Consider the following 21,725-nt stretch of genomic DNA (forward strand, 5'->3'; position numbering starts at 1 on the left):
GGGGGAAACAATTTTTTTTTTTTTTTAGGGGGGGTGATTTGTTAATATGCAACAAGGCAAAAATTATTATTAAATTAATATTTGTAATGTGGAGTCAAACATAATATGGCTTTTTGAATGGCTTTAATGTTTTTGTGTTTCTAGTAAAGGGGGAAAACTGCATTTGTTTTGGGGGGAGGGGGGTTTGTTACCATGAACCAAGGCAAAAATTATTATTAAATTATTATTTGTAATGTAGAGCCAAACATAAAATATGGCTTTTTGGATGTCTTTAATGTTTTTGTGTTTCTAGTACAGGGGGAAAACAAAATTGCATTCTTTTTTTTTTTTAAGGGGGGGGGGGATTTGTTACCATGCAACAAGGCACACATTATTATTAAATTATTATTTGTAATGTAAAGTAGAGCCAAATAACAAAATGGCTTTTTGGATGGCTTTAATGCTTTTGTGTTTCTAGTAAAGGGGGAAAACAAAAGTGCATTATTATTTTTTGGGTGGGGGGGGGATTTGTTAACATGCAAGAAGGCAAAAATTATTATTCCATTATTATTTGTAATGTAATGTAGAGCCTAACATAAAATGTCTTTTTAAATCTGTACATTTTAAAGGTTGTACCTTGCAATGTTGAACGTTCACTTGACACCATCAAGTTTGAGGGTCCAGGCTTTTCCTGCCGTGTCAGCGAGTTCAGGTAAAACAATCGTAAGGCCGGCATTTGGTTTGATAGGTGACCAAGATAAAGGCACCGGGTTCCCCAACAACGTCACCTGGTTGACAGTCAACAATGTGCGATTTAAAAAAAGGCTTCTTGTCAAATCTTGAACGTGGCGGACTTTAATATAATACCTTGGTGTTGGCTGATGTTTTGGGTTCCAAAAGCTGCACAGTGGGCTTGGGGGGCTTTCTCGTCAAGATGGCATAAATGCTGTCCCCTTTGGATGTATACCTAAAAACACCAACAAACCGTTACTGCATCAGAAAAAAATCAAGCAGGAGCTTAACAAACAAAAGCATCTAAAATGACCTACCAGACTGGCACGGAGCTGTTTTCCATCTGAACCCTCCAAGGTTCCGAGGAGTAGACAGCCTCCCCATTGACTTCAAGCCAAGCCCCGATTCCCCTCAGCCGCTCCTCAAACACAACTGGGATCATTCCGTCAGGAGTGGGGCCCACATTTAGGAGGTAGTTACCCCCCAGCGCCACAGTGTGAACCAAATCCTGAGCAGCGAACAAATAAAAAAGTCAGTTTTACGACTGATTATTTCTTTGGCTTGAATTAAATCACCTCTATGATGGTAGGCAGGTCCATCAGGTCACTCATCTTCATGTTCCTACGGTAACCCCAAGATAACTTGTCCACAGACGTGCATTTCTCCCACTTATGCGAGGGGAGCTGACCTGGTGTATATTTGTCTTCACAGTTGTAGTAACCTCCATGTTTACATGCACAGCCGGCTCCCCATCTGTCATTGGTCACCACTGTATCCTAAGAAACACACTACATTAGTTGGAGAAGTAAAAAAAATAAAAAAAACAGCAGTTACAGCTTGATAACGGTGCATACTTTAACAGGGCTATCATTGTAGAGCCAGGCAAGGAACTGCGTGGAATTCCAATATGTGTCTGGTGCTTCCCAGTCTCCATCAGACCAGATCACCTCAGGTCTGTACCTGCAAGCAGGATGCTGAAATTTATTAAATCCCTCTGCGTTCATTCATAGCAGATGAAAAGAAAGATGTAAGTCACCTCACAACCATATTATACAACTCCGGTAATAATTTGTGAAGCACAAACTCCTGAGTTTGGAATCCATTCTGCTTGTCCTTCAGGTAAAGAGGGTTGAACCATTCGTAAAGGGAATTGTAGAGTCCAAAGTGCAGCGACCTAAATATGGAAATAATCAACCACATTAAAGGCAAGAATCATAAAAATCTATAAAGTTAGTCTTGAATTTTGTTGAAACACATAGAGCACACACCGGTTCCGCACAGCCTCCCCCAAGTCTCCGACGAGGTCTCTGTGCGGACCGGTATCGACAGAATTCCAGTTCCAAGAGTTGGGAGATTCCCAGTTGGTAAAACCTTCATGATGTTTGGCTGTCAAGACCACATATCTAGATTGAAAATACAATGTGATCAAATTAATCTGGACTGCAAGGAGTCCCTCTTGTGCACAAAAAAAAAAAAACTCACTTTGCTCCAGAAGCATTGAATATATCCGCCCACTCTTCCGGCTTAAAAAACTGAGCATTAAACTGGGGTGCAAATTCCGGGTAGCTGAACCCAGGCGGGTAATTATTGTCCATATAAGCAACACATTTGGGATCAGGAGGTTTTTGACCTTGCCAGTGCCACCAGAACCACTCGCTGTCAAAAGCAGGTACGGAAAAAACTCCCCAGTGGATGAAGATGCCCACTTTTGCCTCATCATACCAGGAGGGGAGAGGACGAGCGTCCAGACTCGTCCAGTCTGCAGTGTAGCGAGCTCCGCACGCGAAAGTGACGAGTAAAAGGACAAAAGTCAACACGATCATGGTGACATTTGTTAAAATATATGCACTTCAAGGATTTAAGACTAACTTAAACGCTTATTGCAGCGTTACATTTGCACGTTGATCATTGTTATGGTTCTGAATCACGCGGTCCCAGGAAGTCATGTGACTTCCTCACTACAATGTCATTCAAAAGGAACGAGCGCCCTCTGGCGAGCTGTAGGACAAAGATTTGCGTTATGCGCTCCTATTAAAATCAATTACAAGCGTCATCAGAAAATACGTAATACTCCTGTAAATACCTTAAGTACAGTAACATTTATTTGCAATTTGTTACTTGCCACCAATGCAATTCACAGATAAATACTGAAATAATTCTATAACTATTTTAAGATACACTTCGCGGATTACATTTCCCAAGTATGAAAACGTTGTACATGCATTGACCAATATTTCTTCTCATGCTTACAATAATTTTCTTTAATCCTTAATGACGTCGGAAATGTATTTGTCGCTATTGTTTATTTCGTTTGCGTCAAACAAATTTCCCCTCATCAGAGATGTAGACAAGTATTTAATCAATCACATTTTATTTTCCATGCGATCAATATTTTATTGTCTGCTGTCAAATCATAAATCGTGTTCTAAAGTAAAAATACATCTCCAGTAGTAGTAGGGGGAAAAAATAGTAACAATAAATAGTTGTCTTCAGTGGTCAGGATGGTCGCAGTTCTCACGAACATCCTGATCCCGTGAGGGTCGCTCCAACGTCTCCATGGAACTCACGGTGGCTCCATCTTGCAAACAATCCTGGACTTGATTACTCGTTTCCGGACTAGTGTTCTTATTGTGGGTCAAATCAGAAGCCCATTTATCCTTCTTTTGAAACAACGAGCCCTCGTCAGAGGCCCTCTTGCCTTTGCCCGTCCGGGACGAGTCTCGTCGGGAAGTCTTCCAAGTGTATCCCAGGCGCTTCAAGACCCGCTGGGTAGTTTTGATCGAAATGGGCTTCACTGCGGTGCAGTTGTACAACCTCTGGATCTCCGTGAGGGAAGCCTGGTTGTTGGCCTCCACCACTCGCTCCATTTGCTTCTCTCCAAGCTCATCAACGAAGGGTTTCCTGCAGCGACCCCGCTCGCTGCAGGTCTTCTTTTTGGAGCACCAGTCCCTGTACACTCGGGACACGGCAGTCTTGGAGAACCCCAGCTGGCTGACCGTTTCTGAGATGCTGCGGCCAGCGCTCCGGACACCAACAATGAGGCCCCGCTCAAAATCGCTTAAGTCCCGCGACTTGCCCATTTGCCGTCTGGGTCCAAATCCTGAACTGGGAGGCACCGTAAGGTCCTCTTTTGCCCACCTTGTCACTCTAGTTTTGATGCAAGTAAGCTGAGCTCTCACTTTTATTTGCAAGAACACACACTATCTTCCTCGATGGTGTAGCTTTGTTGTACTATGGACTCACCGACGCCCTCTTGCGGCAGCTTTAGGTACTACTACACAGATACTGACGTAATCAACGCCTTTTAACACATTTGGAAACATTTTTATTATTATTGGTGTTAGAGGAATCGTGAATAAAAAAAACAATGAAAGTCAATTCAAATAAACTAGACATAAAGAAAATAGTGCAGCAAAGTATGCTATTTATATCCAACTTAAAAACGCTTTAAAGAAGTTCTTCATTAACATCCATGGCTGGGTGTGAGGCAAAATCCAGTCAAGACTTACATTCAGACAGTACTTGTATTTTTTTAAAGGTCTACTCACAAACAAAACGATTGAAATGTACCGCACGCTGCAAACAAATACAATAGTTGTAGCTTGAAAAAAATCATAAATCAAAATCACATCATAATGTGGATGGACATAAAGTGCTTTCTTTCAAGTGACCTCACATTTTTTTAATCAATATATTTTTAATACTGTCATAAATGTGCTAGGGGTGTATGAGTTCAATATTTTAGTAGTGGGGGGACTCAAACCACTCGATGCAAATGCTCCAGAAGACAAATGAGTGCATAAGCAATATAAATAATGCTGCCAGTGAAATAAATGTAAGACACGTGCAAAACAATGGGATTGCATGAAAGTACTAGTGTAAAAATCAACATTGGTGATGGAGAATAGTGCAAGAAAGTGCATGGCCACAGGCACTGGTGGTCTTCGAGGTCCAGGTGGAGCCTCACGAGCATTCTAAGCCCGCTTTGGTTGCTCCAACCACGGGGACAGTCACACTAGCAGTCACGGTTCCTCTGTCTTGACGAGAAGGATGCAGACTTTTCCTACATGCGACCGCTTCTGTGACGCGGTCCGTATGCGAGGGCGAGTTCTCCACGGCGTCGCTCCGGTAGGTGGACCCCCGGGTGTAGCCCAGTCGCTTCAAGACCCGTTGGGTGGTCGTGATGGAGATGGGCTTCTCCACGTTGAAATTGTACAACGTCTGGATCTCCTCTATGGTGGCTTGGTTGTTGGCCTCCACAACTCTCTCCATCCGCTTCTCGCCCGTCTCGTCGACGAGGCGTTTCCTCCCGCAAGCCCTCCGTTCGCTGGAGGTCTTTTTCTTACAGCACCAGTCCTTGTAGACCCGGGACACGGCTGTCTTGGAGAAGCCCAAGCGGTTGACAGTTTGCGAGATGCTGCAACCGGCGCTTCGGGCGCCTACAATCAGGCCTCTCTCATACTCGCTCAAGTCCCGGGACTTGCCCATGAGCCCCCCGTGTGGTGCAACACCCTCGCTGGAGGAAAACGTGACAAAATTCTCTTTTTGAGGCTCTTTGCCTTCTTTGTTTTGATGGAATCGAGCTCAAACCGGAAACATTAGCGAGTGGTAAATAAAGCTCTTCTTCTTTGGTTTGCTTGTTTGGCACATTTCTGCCCTCCTCGGGTAGGTTTTGGTACTACACGTCTATACGGCATTTGGTGCTGAAAAGCAGCATGGCGATTATTATCAGTAAAAATGGTTTAATTTTCCTTCTGTCCTTGACACTTCATTTTGTTTATTAAATAATCACACAATTGTAGATACAAGTAAGTAAAATAGACATTTAATGTACAATAACAAATATTAGGAACATACAGGCATATTGATGTTACCTTGACAGGGGAATGCCACAAATGCATGCAAACCAAAAGACAATGGTGAATTCCATAACATCACTTTCATCATACAGTCAAATTAAATATGTGGTCATATACTTAAAGTGCAAAAAAAAAAAAAAAATTGTAAGCTTGTACAAAACAATTTCAATAGTATTCAATTATCTATGTACGAAAAGATATTTAAGACCATCATGAAGAAGAAAAGAAACATTCAATTGCTCGCAACAGATTTACATGACTGTCTGAGCTCTTTGAGGCCTTGTTAAATATTAAAAGAAAAATACATCAACAAGGGCGTGCACCTTAAATACGACCTGATTAAATAAGGTAAACCTTAACAATTATATGGTCAACAGATTGTATGACACAATTCACTTGATGATTTTCATAATTTTAAAACTGCATGCTTTTTCATTGGGCACCACACAGTCAGTACGCATGGCAAAAGTGTGCTTTTTAGGGAAGTGCTTCAAAATATCTTATTCTAGTATTTTCATTCATTTAGAAGTGTCTTGATGCTTGTCAAAACACAGCATATGACATTTGAACCGAACTTGACGCTTTTTTCAGTCGGAATACGTAATAATAATAAATAATTGCATTAAGTTTTAAGCACAGCGGTGATGTAAATACTGTATATAATGTTAACTGTAGCTGTCATGCTTAATAAATGCACTTTTTTAGGAATAAAGCCTAATTTTTTTATGTACACATAGTCCGACTACTCTACTACTGCATTACAATGTTGATCATGGTAGTGATACTTCTGAAAACCACTGAGATAAGGAGAACTTTGTGTCCAGGGCTTGAAATAAAGAATTCAAAGTAAGGAAAGAGCCACAGGCACTGATGATCCGAAAGCTCCAGGTTCTCACCAACACTGAAATCCCGGGAGAGGTGTCCCGACCCCGGGGAGCGTCTGGTTGCAACTGACCGGAGCGCTCTCGTATGGCAATGTCTCCTGGTTTTTACTACTACCAGTGTCCTGCTCATTGTTGATGCCAACCAAGTCTGGAGATACAGGAGTCTGTTCTTTCTGGACGGGGTCCTGTTGCTTGGTCCGGGGCTGCGTGGTGCGATGAGCCGAGTCGCGCCGGTGCACCGGCTTGCGGCTGTAGCCCAGCCGTTTCAAGGCCCGCTGTGTAGTTTTATGCGAGATGGGCGTCTCGGCGCTGAAGTTGTACAGGGTTTGGATCTCCGTGACAGTAGCCCGACTGTTGGCCTCCACCACACGCTCCATCCGCCTCTCGCCGATCTCGTCGACGAGCCGTTTTCTCCCACCTGTGCCCCGCAGGCTGCTCGTCTTCTTCTTCACGCACCATTCACGGTAGATTCGAGACACCGCCGTCTTGGAGAAGCCCAGCCGGTTGACCGTTTCCGAGATGCTGCAACCCGCGCTTCGAGCGCCGACGATCAGGCCCCGCTCGAACTCGGTCAAGTCCCGCGACTTGCCCATGTTTTGGGCCTGGCGAGTAGCTCCGATTCCCCTTTTTTATTTAACCGAGTGACACCTCTTTTGTTTCAATGGGATCATATTCGGCCTTTAAACAATGGCTGCTTGTGATAGGGGCTCTTCTTTTATGGCTAATTAATTGCTGTCAGGCCCATGGTTGCCCTCTTGCGTTAGATTTGTGGAACTACAAAAACAATAACTATTTAACAGTAATCGAATTAAGTACACAAGTACAGTTGCTAGGTATAAAATAAATATACGCGACTCGCAAAAGTTAGGGGAATTTGGTTTCTACAGGGAATTCAAGGGTGAACGCAGACGTCATTGGGAAATTACAACAATAAAAAAAACATCTGTTGTGAATTTTGTAATTCAATGAAAGAACAGCAAGTAACATTGAACAGTTGGATGTGAGTGCTCAAATCTTTGAAAACAGTCAAACTAAGATTATAGTGCATTTTAGGGTCATTCTCAAATGTCACCAAAAAGCTTTTTTCTTTATGGAATATCACAAATAATTTTTGGACAAAACTGAAAAAAAAGCACACAAACGTTAGCCTCTTTTATTTATTTGGTGCTCATATTGACAAGAGAAAAATTGGCTCTTATGAAGCCATTAAACAAATGTTCCCACAGAATAACAACAATGTGAGATAATAATAAAAAAGCCCACTTAGCTAGTGATAATTGAAAATAAAACATAGGTGGTAAAGTAAAAGTTTGTCAGGAAAATAAATAAGTCAAGTGACCTGAACAATCTTTGTATTTGTACTTTGCTATTTGAGTTCCTTCTACTGCCATTTCATGATTGTACTAACAAAGTAAACAAATTGTAACTTCTTTTTGGGGAAAGAATTGTACTGTAAAAAGGAAGGAAACCAGTTCCATTTGGCTTCCAAAAGCAAAATGGCAAATTAGCATTGCAAGTGTGTCAAGTCACCACTAGAGAGCGGCACTCTGCTTCTCAAATTTGCTCAAGCCATGCACCAGGCATCAAAGGTTATCTATTGATTGAATTTTTAAGATATAAAAATTACACACCAGATATAGAAGGAAAACAACGCTTACACAATTTAATCAACAAAGTCCATCGAACTTAAGCATGGAACACCAATAACCGATAAGAACCGCATTTTTTGATCCAAGAAGCAAAGGCCTGATTGTCCCAGAGCCACAGATATAGGTTAAAGAACATCAATTAATGATGACCAAGGTCAAGTCCTAAAACTTCACAGGGTATGACCTTCATCATCGCACGCGGTCAGCTCCCTTTCCAGCATCGTCTTCCCCACCAAGTCTTCCACTCGACCAACCTCCACCTCGTCCACGTCGTCCATGAAACTGGCCCAGTCGGCGTTTCCGTCTTCACGTTCGGCGGGCTCGGCGTGAGTGGTGGTCACGCAGTTGCAGCTGTCGCAGATGCCGTAGCGTCGGAACCCCGGCGACACGCTGGACCCGTAGAAGATCCGCCTGCAGCTCTTGCATGACATGGGTAAGTCGTGCCGATGGACCTGGTTGGGAGTTCACAGACGATGACAGCAGTTGAGAAACTATTATTAGGGATGGCCATAACAAAGAAGTGCTTTGCTTCAACTCTTACGCTGAGGGCATGGGTACGAAGATGTTCCTGCCTGGTGAACCTCTTTCCGCACATGGGACAAGGGAAAGGCCTCTCGCCTGTGTGACAGCGAAGGTGGCGCTTCATGATTCCCTTCTGCTTGGCCGTGTACGGACAGAAGGGGCACTTGTGGAGCTTGACGGGAACCAGTAAGCTGTCGCCTGCAAAATTAAAAGAAGCAATTCAAATCATCTATCAAGCTCACAAGTGGCCAATCAGGTGTTCAGTTACCCGTGTCCTCTCCGATCCAATCCGACTGGATTTCCATCACGGACGATCCCACGAAACCCAAACTGTCCTCCATTCGGCTCAAGCCTAAAATGCTACCCGGTGGTCTCTGAGTCATGCGCTGGCCTCCTCGGTCCAGCAGTGAGTTGGGGCCTTCACCTCTGGCCAGCATCTCCATCAGCTGCTTGGCACTGAAAGAAGAGCTGCAACCCACAGAGAAGCGCTCCGTGGAAAAACTCGGGGGAAGCGATCTGCTCGGGTGAGGAACAGAAGGTCCAGGATATGACGCTAGGTCTTTATTGTCAGGAGACTCCGAGAGCTCCTCATCCGGGTCATACTCTATCTTGGGGTTCACTAACTCATGAGTCAAAGAGCAGCGCGTCGAGGTAAGGTTTGTCTGATCCGTGTGGGGTTTTGGTTTTTCGCCGCCGGAATGGAAGTCGATGTCCATGTTTTGGCTTGGGCCTGGAGGGGTGCTGCCCGGCATGGGCAAAGGGCTCTTTGGCGGCTTTACAGCTACTCCATCTGCTTCTGCAACCTGTGAGCGAGGCTCTGCAGCCCCAAAACTACTCGACTTGGATGCTGCAGCAGTGCCGCTGTCCGCGGGTCTGTATTGTCCTCCCTGTCCCGGATTTCCCCCCCCTATTACGCCCTCCTTGTCCTTATTGCATATGTCCAAAGAGGAACTGATGTACCTTTTGCAAAGGTTCACCAGGTCAGTCATTTGCAAATAGCTGGCCGCTGACATCACTTCAATGACAGAGTTGCTGCTCAAAGCTAACCGGCCGGAATAGAGAAAGTCCAGGATGATGGAGAAGGCATCAGCTGTAACTATGTCTAAGGATGCTGTGCTTTGGCGCTGGCCACTATCCTGAAATGAGAGACAATTACGAACATTAAATTAGTGTTTCAAATATTTGAATAATTTGCTTTAATAAGGTGCAATGGAAACTCCAAAGGGAGAAAATGTGATTGTTCGAACCAAAATCGGAGGTATCACAGAACAGACTGTGGTCGACCCACCGCACCTGCAAATAGTGAACCAAAAGAGCTCTAAAGTAGCCGCTTCCAGCAAACAGGACATTGCGGTGGGCCTTGAAGACACGGCCCTCGACCAGGATGCTGCAGTCACAAAAGTAGCCTCGCTTCCGCTGCTCATTGAGTTCAAACAGAAGCTTGGGCAGGTAGCAAGGCACCTCCATGACTAAACTTCAGTGGGCTCTGCCAGGAGAGAAGAAAGGACAAATAATGAGCGGAAATGCATGAGTCTAGTTTCCAGTGAGTCATACAATCTGAAAAAAAAAAAACAATGTGGCAGAATTATTGTTTCCTCACTCTCTTTTTACAAGTCAGCATGCAGCTCGAGGGTGTGTGCAATTGAACTGAGATGCTTTAAAGCTAATCTAATTTGCATGTATAAAAAACTGTAGCCAACATATAAGATCTCAATATAGAGCAACTTCATAGCAAAAGAGTTTATTCTGCCTTTGTTTTCAGCCTAGCTACCGTTGCTAAGGCTAAGTACCTAGTTAGAAAATCATATTCGGCTACTCGGAAGCGTCACTTTGAAAAGCACATGTCATATAAAACACAATCAACTAGAATGACTTACTCGCAGAAACCCTGGGGGGGGGGGAATACTTGATGATAATCCTTGATCTTGAAAATATTAGACTGCTAATACCACTGTTTTCTTCTATTTCTGCTACCCAGAAACGCTTCCGGTAACACGAGATTGACGTTTACGTTGAGCCAATCAGAAGTGACGTAGCCCGAGTACGGGCGTTGACTGGACCAATGAAAGAGGGGCGGACAACTTCGATGTTGATTTAAATATAATAATAATAATGATGATGATGATGATGATAATAATAATAATGAATGTAAATAAACCAATACATGATTATATAAATAAATATACTAACAAATAAATAGATAAAAACAAAAATAAATAGATGAACAAAATAAATAATGTGATAAACAAATAAATAAAGAATGTGTGTAAATGAAAATGACTTTTCTTTGAAAATTAATTCATCAGACTAAAATAAGGTAACACCACTGACCATTAAAAGACATTTGACAGACACTGAACTGTAAAGATGTGTGGTTTCATGACAAACGTTTTTGATAATTGCGTTCATGCTATTATGATTGATTTGTGAACATGTTTTTTCTCAATTGTTCATATTGTACTACTGAGCAGCCAACACTTTCCTAAACTACATGACTACATTATTCTTTCCACCCATCAGAAAGCATTAGCTCCAACGTTGTACTGTTTTCCATTTTACAGAGAAAATAATCCGCCTGGTTCCAAGAAAAAACATTAAACTACTTTTCATTTATTTGCCACATCCACACATTTCATCCCACAGTTCTTGACTTCATGATATTTTCCTATGGCGTGCTGTGGGAAAACCACGTTAATGTTATGACAGCCCAATGAAAAATACGACCAAGAATATTAGCACTAAAAACTAATCTTACTCTAATTAAGGGTTTCCCGAACTTTTTTACATCCTTCCTGTGGCATAACACAATCCATCAATTATTGTCATAATATAAAGTACATATGAGCAAAAAAACAGACAGCATTCAACTATTACAGCCTGCTTGATTAATAAAATAGATTTCAATGCACTGTGATATATTTAACAAAGAATCTATTATGTAAGAGACTTTACTAAAAAGTAGACCTCTGTGCCAAGATATCAGTGAAACTATGTGACCATATTTTTAGATTTTGTTTTCTTCCCCCCCCCAAAAGTGGGTGCATTCCCTCAGTGGGTATGTTGACTTCTATCTTAAAACGTCTTCTCTAATTGTTCATTTGTTTTCATGTTACCGAGCATAGAAAAAGACCATACTTGTGATTTACGGCAGACTGATGGCGGCTTGTGATGTCTAAAAAGTCAACAGCCTTCATGGACGCTTTGCATTGTGTGCGTCAGCCGCACTGGCAGCCACAGTCTGGCGCTGAGGGCCCGCAGCGGCACCCCTCGCTCCTTGTGGTCTGACGAACGCTCGGGCCTGCATTTTCCCAGGCTGAGACAACACACCACGGTGGCAGCGCAAGCCACACTGGGAGCCTGATTAAAGACTCGGGACAATGGAAGGACCGCGGTGGCATTTTCCTTTCCTAGCGCCGTCTCCCGAGAGGGTGGGGGTGCCGTGAAACGTTTGAATTATCCCAGAATCTCTGGAATTCCAAGCGAGGTTCCGCGGGAAGGACCCTCGACAGGGGATCAAAAAGACCAGAGCGGAGTGTGGTGGGTTGGTGCAGAAGCAAACAAGAAAAAAAATACTGAAGCATCGGCCTGTGTGGTTGCATTTGGTGGGGTTATTTGTGATTTTTGGCCAATGAGCAACAAGCATGTGGTGCTTATTGTCCTTTTATCTCTCATGTGCAATCACTGGGAGTCTAATACAGCAGGCGCCCCTCTTTATTCGAGAGACACCACTTTCCTCTCTCATTCTCTCTGTAATTATCATTTCATGTCGTGAGACCGACGTCCCGGCACATCTCACGCTCTTCCCATCACCCGCCGGATAGGCCGAAAAGAATTCACGACTGAAATAAATCTGCCGGCCGTTTTTTTGATTTTTTTGATTGTAAATCGAGCACCGCGGAGCCTTCGCACACCGCAAAACTTCCGGTAGCGAACGGCCCCGAAAAACTGATGTCTTTGCCACAGGCGGATTGCCACGATCAAAGCTCGCTTGTGCTATATGCAGTTAGCCAAGAGCCCTCAGACGCTGACCTCAAACATAGCTTATGTCTGAGCGCAACACTGACTGTGTGTTTGCGGTACTTGTGAGGAAGACTGTGTAGCAATGGTTTCGCGGCACACGTGTTGCCTTTCAGCAAGATTTTTTCTCTTTCGTCTGCCTTTCATGTGAGTCCGTCGACACGAGCACTGAGACGTTCAGACTCGGCGTCGACTTGACAAGTCTCGCATGTTATGCTAATCTCTCATTCACCGACAACTAGACGTCAAACTTCAAAATAAAAATGCCTGTTAGTTGCACTCTGGATAATCTCTTCTGGGAAAGTCAAAAGTGTCCCATCAGCCATGGCAGGTTTACGGCCTTTTTTTTTTTTTTTTTTTTCAACTTATGGCTGCTCCTCTGAGATGCCACGGGGGGTGACGTGTGGATGGATGTCTCCCTGATAATCGGAGGTGTTCTGTTATAAGAGGGATTTGTGATACTAAGGGGCTGTCAGAGCACTGCGCCCCAGGGTGTCGGGTGTAAAACAAGGATGATTCACCCTCCCCGTGTCATCTCACAAGCTTGTGAGCAAATGTGTATTTTGGATACATTCCTGACAATTACTGCCGACTCTCCCTTCCATGCAGCTCGCCATGTGAAAAAGAAATCTTTCGGAGTTCTTCAATTTTTGCCAAGTCGTAAAAGAAGCGCAGTCATTCAATTAAGCACAGTTGTTTTCATTTATCACTTTTTTTTTTTTGTTCTGTGTGGCCCATGAAAGATTTTCTTGTATGTGATGTGCTAGTCACAATGAAGTGATTACGGGCCGGCGTGCCTTTGAGACATGGCACTGAGCGGCATTCTTCACGCGCTTAAAAATAGAAACCGTCTGCTTTTTCAATTTCACTCACTGGAGGGACATTTGGGCATCTCCTTTTTTAGAGAGTACAAACATAACAGCATTCTTTCATATGTTCTCCAGCATGGCGCTTTGATTTTACGATAGGAATCGACTCATGTGGGAGCGACGTGGGAAAAGCGACTTTTTCATTCGCCGGGATTTAAAAGGAATCCAAAGTTGAACAAGATGGTGTTCAACTAAAAATTGGTGGAAAAAAATATTTCCCCATCGTCAAAGATCTACAGAAAGGCCAACGGCAAGTTCAGAAACTCACGCAAAGACCATGATGGGGACATCACTCACTCGGCCACGCCCATTAAAGGCACACTTACAACGCTAAAGTTGTTGGGACTCAGCTTTTTGTGTGTTTGTACAATCTAGTGCTTCTTTTTTAATTTAAAAATATACAGTCACGATGAATATTAACTAAACTCCAAAGCACAAGATGTAATAGGTCAAGCTAATGCTATCATAATTAGCATGCAGCGGAAATGATGACAAGCATGAAATCCAAATGTTTGAAGTTCTCAACAAGTGGCACATTATTACTTTCTTGAAAGCCTTTTTTTTTAGTTTTCCTAAAACAAAGAAGTTAAAGATTCCATGATAGCGATAGTCCGAACCTGGAATAAATAAAATTCCGATAAATTCAATTCTGGAGGTCAAACATCATCCCAGTTGTGTTAGACCTGACGTTAACGACGTAAGTGTTTGAGGAAAAAATGTGGAGAACAAAAAAGGACAACATGAGTAAGACGACAGGAGAAGGGGGTGGTGGAAAACAAATGTGGATGGATTGGTGGGCGCAGGCTATTGGGGGGGGGGAATAACACAGATCAGTCAAGGGGGAGGGATGCAAGAGGGGAAACATTCGCTCTTGCCCACATTAAAGCCATAAAAAAAGAAAACAAACAGAAAAACATGTCTGACATAAAGAGACTGGTTTCCGCGGCGACAGCACAATGGCTGCCTGTGGCTCTTCGGGCCCTCGCCATCTCGTCTGGGACCCGGCACCAGCGAAAGTCACCGCAGTCCCATCAGTAAGTGTGTGCGTGTCTACGCGCAACATTGTGAATGTCATCACGCTCAATGCTGTGGGAACGGCCATGAAAGAGACCCCACTCAGAAGCCACAAAAGCTCCTTTCTGAGTCTCCTCGCCGCCTTTTAGCCTCTCTATTTATCTTTACGCGGGGGGGAGCCGGATGAGGAGGGAGCCCGTGACGAGCTGACCGACCCATGACTGACACCTCACTGTCACATTTAGATCTCAAGAGGCTCATATCAGCTCCTGGAATCAACCTTGGGGTGTGTAGACTTTTATGTCCACTTAAAATGGAGCAAACTTACAAAAGTAGCTTCTTGAGTAATAAAAAAAAAATGCTGCTTGCTTTTGATGCCTTAGCATCATCGGATTCCACTAAATGTAATATAAAAATCGTTTAACTTGTCGGACTCAATGTCGGCGAATGAAAACATCTGTTGGCCATTATGACAAGCTGATCAAGTCAAAAGAAGTCAGTCATGATACCAATATAGTTTGAGATCAAGTAAATTACGTCTTATCAAATTCAGTCCAAACAAATGAGGCAAATTAAGTTAGATTTCAAAGATGCTTCCAGAGAGATCAAACAAAACACGAAAAAATCGACCAGAAGATGTTCAAAGTTTTTTTTTTTTTTAAATATAAAGTATTTGTACTCTCGCCACTTCACGTATATTCGAACCTTTAAAAACAAAACTGCATCCGAAGTGATAATTGCGGCTGGGAGCTTGTCCTTATAAATTCCACCCTCATTCGTGTGAGCGCAAATTGCAAAAGCATGAGCCTGTTAATTTCAACGAGGGGACCGCGGCCTTGTTGTGGTTTGGAGGGATGTGGCGGAGCGACGACTTAAAATAGCAGATCAAGACCGGCAGAAATCTCAGCAAATTCCATCTGATGGCTTCTCAGATCTCTGTCTGTCGTCGCCGCGCCCCGATCCCCACACCATCAAACCGCTCTCATATTTAACTCATTTATTTTTTTTCATTCATCTTCTTAATCACTTCTGTCCTTGTGCGTGTTTTCCATGCGGCTTACGTCATTTTGGAACGAGCGCAAATGCGGCCATCTTAAGCTAACGCACATTCCAAAAGCATGCATATATATTTTTTTTTCAATTTTAATTGGGAAGAAAATGAATGACATCTTCTGACATAACACATTTTTCTCACGATGACTTTCTTTTTTCATTTATGCCCTGAAAGACACCATGTAAATCTGTCTGTGGCTTTCAATTGGAATTGTGTCATTTCCAGTGAACACACACAAATGATCATCTCTGTTCCCATTATCTTTTAATAAACAGATTACCAGGGCAAGTTGACTTTGATAAAAGAGCTTGGTGTTCAAACAAAGCAAAAAAAAAAAAAAAAAGAGCATATAATTGACTAGAGACAGAATCTCCGGCGAGATGTTTAGCACCCCCCGAGCCCCAAAACAAACGCTAATACAACATCTTGCACACAATCGTTGTCGTATGTTTAAACGAACACGCCCTTCCAGTCTGCCGAGCAGGAAGAAACACACTCAAGCCGGGCATTGTGTCAAAGGGGGCATGCCACTTGGCCTGGCTCTTTTCACGCAGACACACACGCTGGCGCGCACAAACACACACGGCGCCGGGCTCTCGTGTTTCCATGGCGATGTGCGCCAGCAATCTTCCCACGGTGGCTGTGGAAGCGATGACTGAGTGTTGCACAGAGCCGCATGTGTGAATGAATGGAGCGCCGTTAGTGCATGCGTGTGTGTGTGTGTTGGGGGGGGTGCTAACCTGTCCAGTGAAGAAGCGAGATGTTCAGACACTCACTGGGCCGATAACACCCTTGACCTTCTGGGTACATGGAGCTGGGCCGCTTATCTGTCATGTTTGACACTTAGCACCTGGGCTGCTATCTTCACTGCTGCCTTGTAACTAAGTACAAGTACTTAGTGATTTCAGGTATATGCACTTTAAATGTGCATTTTATTTTTATTTATTTTTTTATCTCTGGGGAACCAAAGAAGCGTTACAATTAATGATGCAACAGATTCAGAGAAGCAAAGGCCTGATTTCAGAGAATCGGTGGTGGTCACGATTGTAACGATTAAAGATTCTCCTTAATCTGATAACCTTTTTTCTGCCCTTTCTTCATACCAACTTGTAAAACTGGTACAAGGACTGATAATAATTACTAACCGGGGTTAAAGCGAGGTTACTCTGAATTCTATTTCAGAGGTTGTTTTTTTTCTTTGCTTTTAAACACAAGCACTTGTACTTCAGTACAGAGTGTGCCTACTTTTGTCACCTCTGCCTATCCTGCAAGATGACAAAGAGCCACTCTGGGACGGAAATCTAAAACCGGTTCTTGTCGAGAACCGGTTTTAGGGATTGTTTGCTTGCACGACAATTTTGAAATGAAGAAATTTTGCAGCAAATTTTTATTCATTCCACCAATGAATCGATGTAAGTGAATTTAGGCTCTCCGAAGAGAAAATAAACACCGATTGACATAAATTTTTCTACCTCGCGTCTTACTCACACCTAAGTGTGATGGTCCAAGTGGAGATGGAATCCAACAAGGTCCATCATTCCCACACTCCTCACCTCTCTGCCACAAATTAGTCAGGCCATTGTTCTACATGAGCACACAATTAAAGGAGCATGAGAAGAACGAAGGAAGGAAGGAGAGCAGGAGGAGACTGCAGGCTAATTGACAGAGGGTGACTGAGCAACGGGTTGCAAGGACAGGGGGGGTGACTCGCCGGGGAAGGGCAAATTAAAGGGAGGGAGGGAGGAGGGACACGAAGAGGAGGCGACCGCCGCCGGGGGGGAGGGCAGAGGAGGGGAGGGGGGGCTGGTGGAGGGATGGAGCCAAAACTGGCAACCCTGCTTCAACTGCCAAACGTTGTCACTGGGTGCTTGTGACAGGGAGAGGACAAATAGAAGCTTGGGAATTCTCGCCGCTTTGTCATGGGCCCTCGGGGGTCGAGCAAGTGCCACCGCCACTAGTCAAGCGGGAGAGGAGGGAAGACAGTGGAAGCAAGCACAAGGCTTCTTATAAGCCACGGGAGGAGACGGAAGAAGAAGGAGAAGAGGCCAAGGGGGCACGAAAGGCAATTTTTAGCTCCTGTCGACCCGGTAAGGCCAAAATGAAGAGACCACACGATTACAGCTCAGAGTCGGACACGGACGAGCTGATTGACGTGGGACAAGAGGACGGTTACTGGTGAGCATCATCGCCGCTCACCTGACGCGAGGGAACGAGAAATAATCGCTAATTTATACCGTAATGAAATATAATATGCATGATATAGCACAGCATGCAACGGTCAGAATTTTACGATTGCTTTTAATTCCTTTAACGCATTCATTGGCAGCTATTTTTAGACCCATGTTTACCTTTCTACCTGAAAAAAACAGTAAAAGATTTAAAAAAAGATTCAGGATTTTAAAAAACGTAAAAAGTACATCCCTGACAATAAATATTAATTGCATTTGTAACATACGTTTTTTAATTATTTAATCCATCCGTTATTAAAATGAATTTCACTTTTTTACACTCTTAACCGTATATCACCTACTTATGAGTTTGAGGCAATCGTTTAAATTAAAATGAAGCAGAAGCTTGAATGATAAACATTGCACCATAATAAAATTTACGGTTACCACTTATGTACAATAAAACTTCTTTTTTAAATTTTAAATTCAAAAGACTCAATGTTTTGTGTCTTTCATTCTCAAAAAATTATAATGTGATATCATTTTTTTTATCCACTCATAAACCGCACATTTTGACTTTAAATAAAGTGGCTGGTACTATAAAATGTATATTTTTTAGTAATAGGTAATTAGTTGCATAATGCAACCACACAAATAAACAGGGAGTTATATCTTTCTGACTCAAAAAATAAATATTTATAAAGACACAAGTTATTAAGTAAAATCTGTTTCATGACAAACTTCCTAAAGTGTCTGAAATTGAAACATATTGTATCGGTAAGTCATTTTCACATATTGAAACTGTCAACATGAGGGTTCAAAGGTTCCAAAAAAAGAGACAGGCGTGATCAGAGCAAAAAAAAAAAAAAAGCTTCTTAAAAACACGTTTAAAAGAAAAAAAACACAAGAGACAAGAACTTTGGTTTGTCACGAACAAACCCATCCCAGCTTATTAGTCAGCGCGTGTTTGTAGTCACAGGAATTCTGACCACGTCAGAAGGCAGTACGTGACACCAAAGACAGCCTCGGGTCAATCGAAATTTCTGCGTGACACTTCCTTTCAAGTGGAAGCCATCAAAAGGCATCTTAAACGAAAACACACGACTGAATTGGCGCCGTTTACAATCGAATAAAAAAAACAGCAATAGGGACAATGTTGGCGCTCCCTCTTGCAGGTCTGTGCACAAATAAACATTGGCGGACGGGCGGGCGGGGTGTAACCATCTCAACTTGTGGCCCGCGGGAGCCAACGCACGGCCTCCTGGCTGTAAAATAATCTTCTGAAACTGCCTTTTGTCAAAACGTAAAGTAAAACAACATGTTATCCTGAATCACGGCCGTTTTTGCAGCAAATGGCGTTCTGCTGCCTCTGTGTTTTATTAAACAATGCTAATGATAACAATATGGAGACTCACCATATATTCTGATACAGCCCAGTCACCGGGTCCATGTCGCCTGGCAGCGCATCACAGATTCTGGCCCGAAAGAAGAGAAGAGGGGTGAGTTGATTGAAAACTGCTATTCTTAAAAATCTTTTTTTTCCATTATTTACTGAAAAATCAAATTACCACTTTGGTAGCACAAGCTAACGCCCAATTATCTTAATAGGAAAGTAGTACATTAGCAAGTTTTGGTTTAGGGTTGTCATGGTGTACTTTTCTAAGATGAGTTTTTTTGTTAATACGTATAGTAAAAATGACTTTATTTTGCCCTCCATAGATAATTGAGAAGAGGCGGAGGGACCGGATCAATCACAGCCTATCGGAGTTAAGGAGACTGGTGCCAAGTGCTTTTGAAAAACAGGTGACAACTCAAGACAAATGGTTGCTAGTTTGGGTAAAATATACGGTATCAGCAGTTTTGGTAAGCTTCTGTGTCCCAAAAAAAAATCTTCCCAAGATTCCAGCCAAATCTGCTCTGTGACTGCATGCCACAAATATTTCAGCTTTGTGGTCTTGCGGATTTCATCCAGATAAATATTGCGGACTTTCTGTTCTGTTCAGGGTTCCTCAAAGTTGGAGAAAGCCGAGATTCTGCAAATGACTGTGGACCATCTCAAATTTCTGCACGCTATGGGAGGAAAAGGTAATTTATTTTTTGTTTCGACTCTGGGAATTTTTTTGTCTTTGACAACTTTCACTTTGTTCCAGGTTACTTTGACGCGAGGGCGCTGGCAGTGGACTACAGGACCCTGGGCTTCAGGGAGTGCGTTGGAGAGGTGGTCCGGTACCTCAGCTCTCTGGAAGGAGAGTCTCCAGACCCGATAGGCGCTCGCCTGGTCACTCATCTTTCCCACTGTGCAAGCGAGCTGGACCCCCTGGTTCTCCAGTCGCACCCAACCTCCGCTTTGCCCTTCCCTCCTTGGCCCTGGGTGTCCTTCCCCCAGATGTCCGCCGCCCTACCGGCCTCATCCTCACCGCCGTTCCCCAGCGGACGACGGGATCTCGCCTTGATGGGGAGCTACCCGCCGGCGGCGGCCCTCCGCCTCGCACCGCTGGCCGGCTGCCAACGGGGGGCGCCACCCCTCCTGGCCCCCTCGGCTCTCGCCCACAGGCTGCCGTCCCCCGCGGCATCCCCATCCTCGGGCCCACCCAGGCTGACGCAGGTCTCCCCTCGCAGCACCTCCAAGAACTCGCCTCTTCCTCCCGCCCCTTCCTCTTCCTCTCCAACCACCGCGCCACCGCTCGTTTCTTTCCGACCATTTGCTCCTTTGGTATCTTCCGCAGTCCAGCGTCGGGGCTTAGTTGGATCGGGCAAATCCGCTCAAGGATGGGCGACTGAAATTGGAGCTTTTTGAGGACTATTTTTTTTTCTTGTTTCAATAAAATCCAAAATGACTTGTGCAAAGGATACAAAACTCCCATGTAGCAAATGACTGCCTCTTTTTCAAAGGACTCTACAAGCCATATCAGACTGAAAGTTTCTGATCCTTGCCAACAAGATCAAGAAACAATGAAGACAACATGTAAGGACGATTTCATTGTCAAATGGAAGAACATCCAAAAGAGCCATATGTTTAACAGAAAGCAATGATTCTTCAGCTGTTATGTATTACTTTCCAAATCAACTATACATAAGATGAGTATTTACGGCAAAGAATGTTTCGGGAAAAAAAAATCTACATAAAAACTAAGTGCCTTTACCTTTTGCCTGTGTATTTTCTTGTCATTCCCGAAAAGTTTCAATGTGGTCTTAATATTCATTCACATGATTAGGATAAATCTAGCAAACCAATTTCCATGAAATGGAACAGTAGGTGATGAGCCAAGGACAAAATCCTGGATTCATTTATTTTGGGGGATTTTAGTCTTATTCCCGTCATGAATATTACATGAATCCACAAAAGATAAATCAGTCAAACTTGCTATTGATCGTCATTGATCAACCATTAATTAGTGGCGGTTGGCCAATACAAGGAAAGCTTATCAAGATTATTCGTATCCCACATAAGTGAGAGCCGTCTCGTTCGCATCGGCACAGGAGAGCATCTTCAACGATCGGACATGGTAATTTTTTGTTTTTTCGAATCCTGCGGTCTACCAAACGGCTATCTTGTCTGCATCGCTGTCTCCTCAACCATGGGCAAGACAATGAAGATGAGGCGGGGGAAGCCACAGGGGGAAAACAATAAAGATCTCAAAGGCTGGGAAGACGGCCGACAAAGCCACGGCGAGATGAGAGGACGACTGACAATCCCAAAGGGGTCGACGAAAAGAGTGATGGATGACGCTCGGGTCGTTTCCCAAGCAGACAAGCGCGATGGTGTCGTGTCGCATGAAAACACTCGCGAGGGGATGAGAGAGACTTGTGTGCTCGCCGGAGAATGCTTTGATCGACTCCAGGATGCAATGTCTGTGGTTTGCGGTCCAAAAATGTGTGTGTTCTGCAACGTGCACTTTGTTTATTCCAGCCAGTGTGCTGGCAGGCCAACGTTGTGCGCTCGTTGCCCCGTCCGTGTTTGCTTCGCCCTCCAGAAGG

The 21,725-nt window shown here is 43.7% G+C and overlaps 3 protein-coding genes across 9 annotated transcripts in view; 1 reads left to right on the forward strand and 2 right to left on the reverse strand.

The window, feature by feature from the left end:
• Nucleotides 1–2,674, reverse strand: part of LOC119130840 (tissue alpha-L-fucosidase-like) — a 57,986-nt gene extending 55,312 nt beyond the window's left edge. Inside the window, exons 1-8 of one of the 2 annotated variants that reach the window (XM_037264803.1) lie at nt 2,194–2,673; nt 1,980–2,114; nt 1,748–1,885; nt 1,566–1,671; nt 1,287–1,487; nt 1,029–1,219; nt 847–946; nt 616–767 (exon numbers count right to left, since the gene is read on the reverse strand). In XM_037264803.1, the coding sequence (XP_037120698.1) occupies nt 633–767; nt 847–946; nt 1,029–1,219; nt 1,287–1,487; nt 1,566–1,671; nt 1,748–1,885; nt 1,980–2,114; nt 2,194–2,534 (1,347 nt within the window). In that variant the 5' untranslated portion in view covers nt 2,535–2,673 and the 3' untranslated portion in view covers nt 616–632. Of the gene's footprint in view, nt 1–615; nt 768–846; nt 947–1,028; nt 1,220–1,286; nt 1,488–1,565; nt 1,672–1,747; nt 1,886–1,979; nt 2,115–2,193 lie in introns of both variants that reach the window. The other variant, XM_037264804.1, reaches the window with a different exon arrangement.
• A 4,905-nt stretch (nt 2,675–7,579) lies between these two features.
• zbtb8b (zinc finger and BTB domain containing 8B) lies at nt 7,580–19,246 on the reverse strand. Of its 6 annotated transcripts, none has more exons than XM_037264798.1 (5): nt 19,163–19,246; nt 9,919–10,111; nt 8,894–9,761; nt 8,645–8,823; nt 8,274–8,555 (listed from the first exon to the last, which is right to left on the reverse strand). In XM_037264798.1, exons 2-5 carry the CDS (start codon nt 10,090–10,092, stop codon nt 8,274–8,276), a joined length of 1,503 nt encoding a protein of 500 aa, XP_037120693.1. In that variant the 5' UTR covers nt 10,093–10,111; nt 19,163–19,246. The 6 variants fall into 6 exon arrangements, with proteins under 6 accessions (XP_037120694.1, XP_037120695.1, XP_037120693.1 ...); XM_037264797.1 differs by lacking the exon at nt 19,163–19,246 and adding an exon at nt 10,513–10,640; XM_037264796.1 differs by lacking the exon at nt 19,163–19,246 and adding an exon at nt 10,507–10,640.
• Nucleotides 17,379–20,894, forward strand: heyl (hes related family bHLH transcription factor with YRPW motif like). The gene is made up of 5 exons (XM_037264815.1): nt 17,379–17,754; nt 19,180–19,246; nt 19,467–19,550; nt 19,751–19,832; nt 19,898–20,894. Exons 1-5 carry the CDS (start codon nt 17,678–17,680, stop codon nt 20,542–20,544), a joined length of 957 nt encoding a protein of 318 aa, XP_037120710.1. The 5' UTR covers nt 17,379–17,677; the 3' UTR covers nt 20,545–20,894.
• The last annotated feature ends 831 nt before the right edge of the window (nt 20,895–21,725 follow it).

This window comes from Syngnathus acus, chromosome 11, assembly GCF_901709675.1.
Source record: "Syngnathus acus chromosome 11, fSynAcu1.2, whole genome shotgun sequence".
Classification (NCBI taxonomy): Eukaryota; Metazoa; Chordata; class Actinopteri; order Syngnathiformes; family Syngnathidae; genus Syngnathus; species Syngnathus acus.

Coding starts and splice junctions, on each gene's coding strand:
- zbtb8b (XM_037264799.1), bottom strand. CDS start 10,092: ATGGAGGTGCCTTGCTACCTGCCCAAGCTTCTGTTTGAACTCAATGAG. Junction 8,824..8,893: donor TTGGATCGGAGAGGACACGG/GTAACTGAACAC, acceptor TTAATTTTGCAG/GCGACAGCTTACTGGTTCCC. Junction 8,556..8,644: donor TTCGTACCCATGCCCTCAGC/GTAAGAGTTGAA, acceptor ACTCCCAACCAG/GTCCATCGGCACGACTTACC.
- heyl (XM_037264815.1), top strand. CDS start 17,678: ATGAAGAGACCACACGATTACAGCTCAGAGTCGGACACGGACGAGCTG. Junction 19,247..19,466: donor CCCGAAAGAAGAGAAGAGGG/GTGAGTTGATTG, acceptor TGCCCTCCATAG/ATAATTGAGAAGAGGCGGAG. Junction 19,551..19,750: donor CAAGTGCTTTTGAAAAACAG/GTGACAACTCAA, acceptor TGTTCTGTTCAG/GGTTCCTCAAAGTTGGAGAA.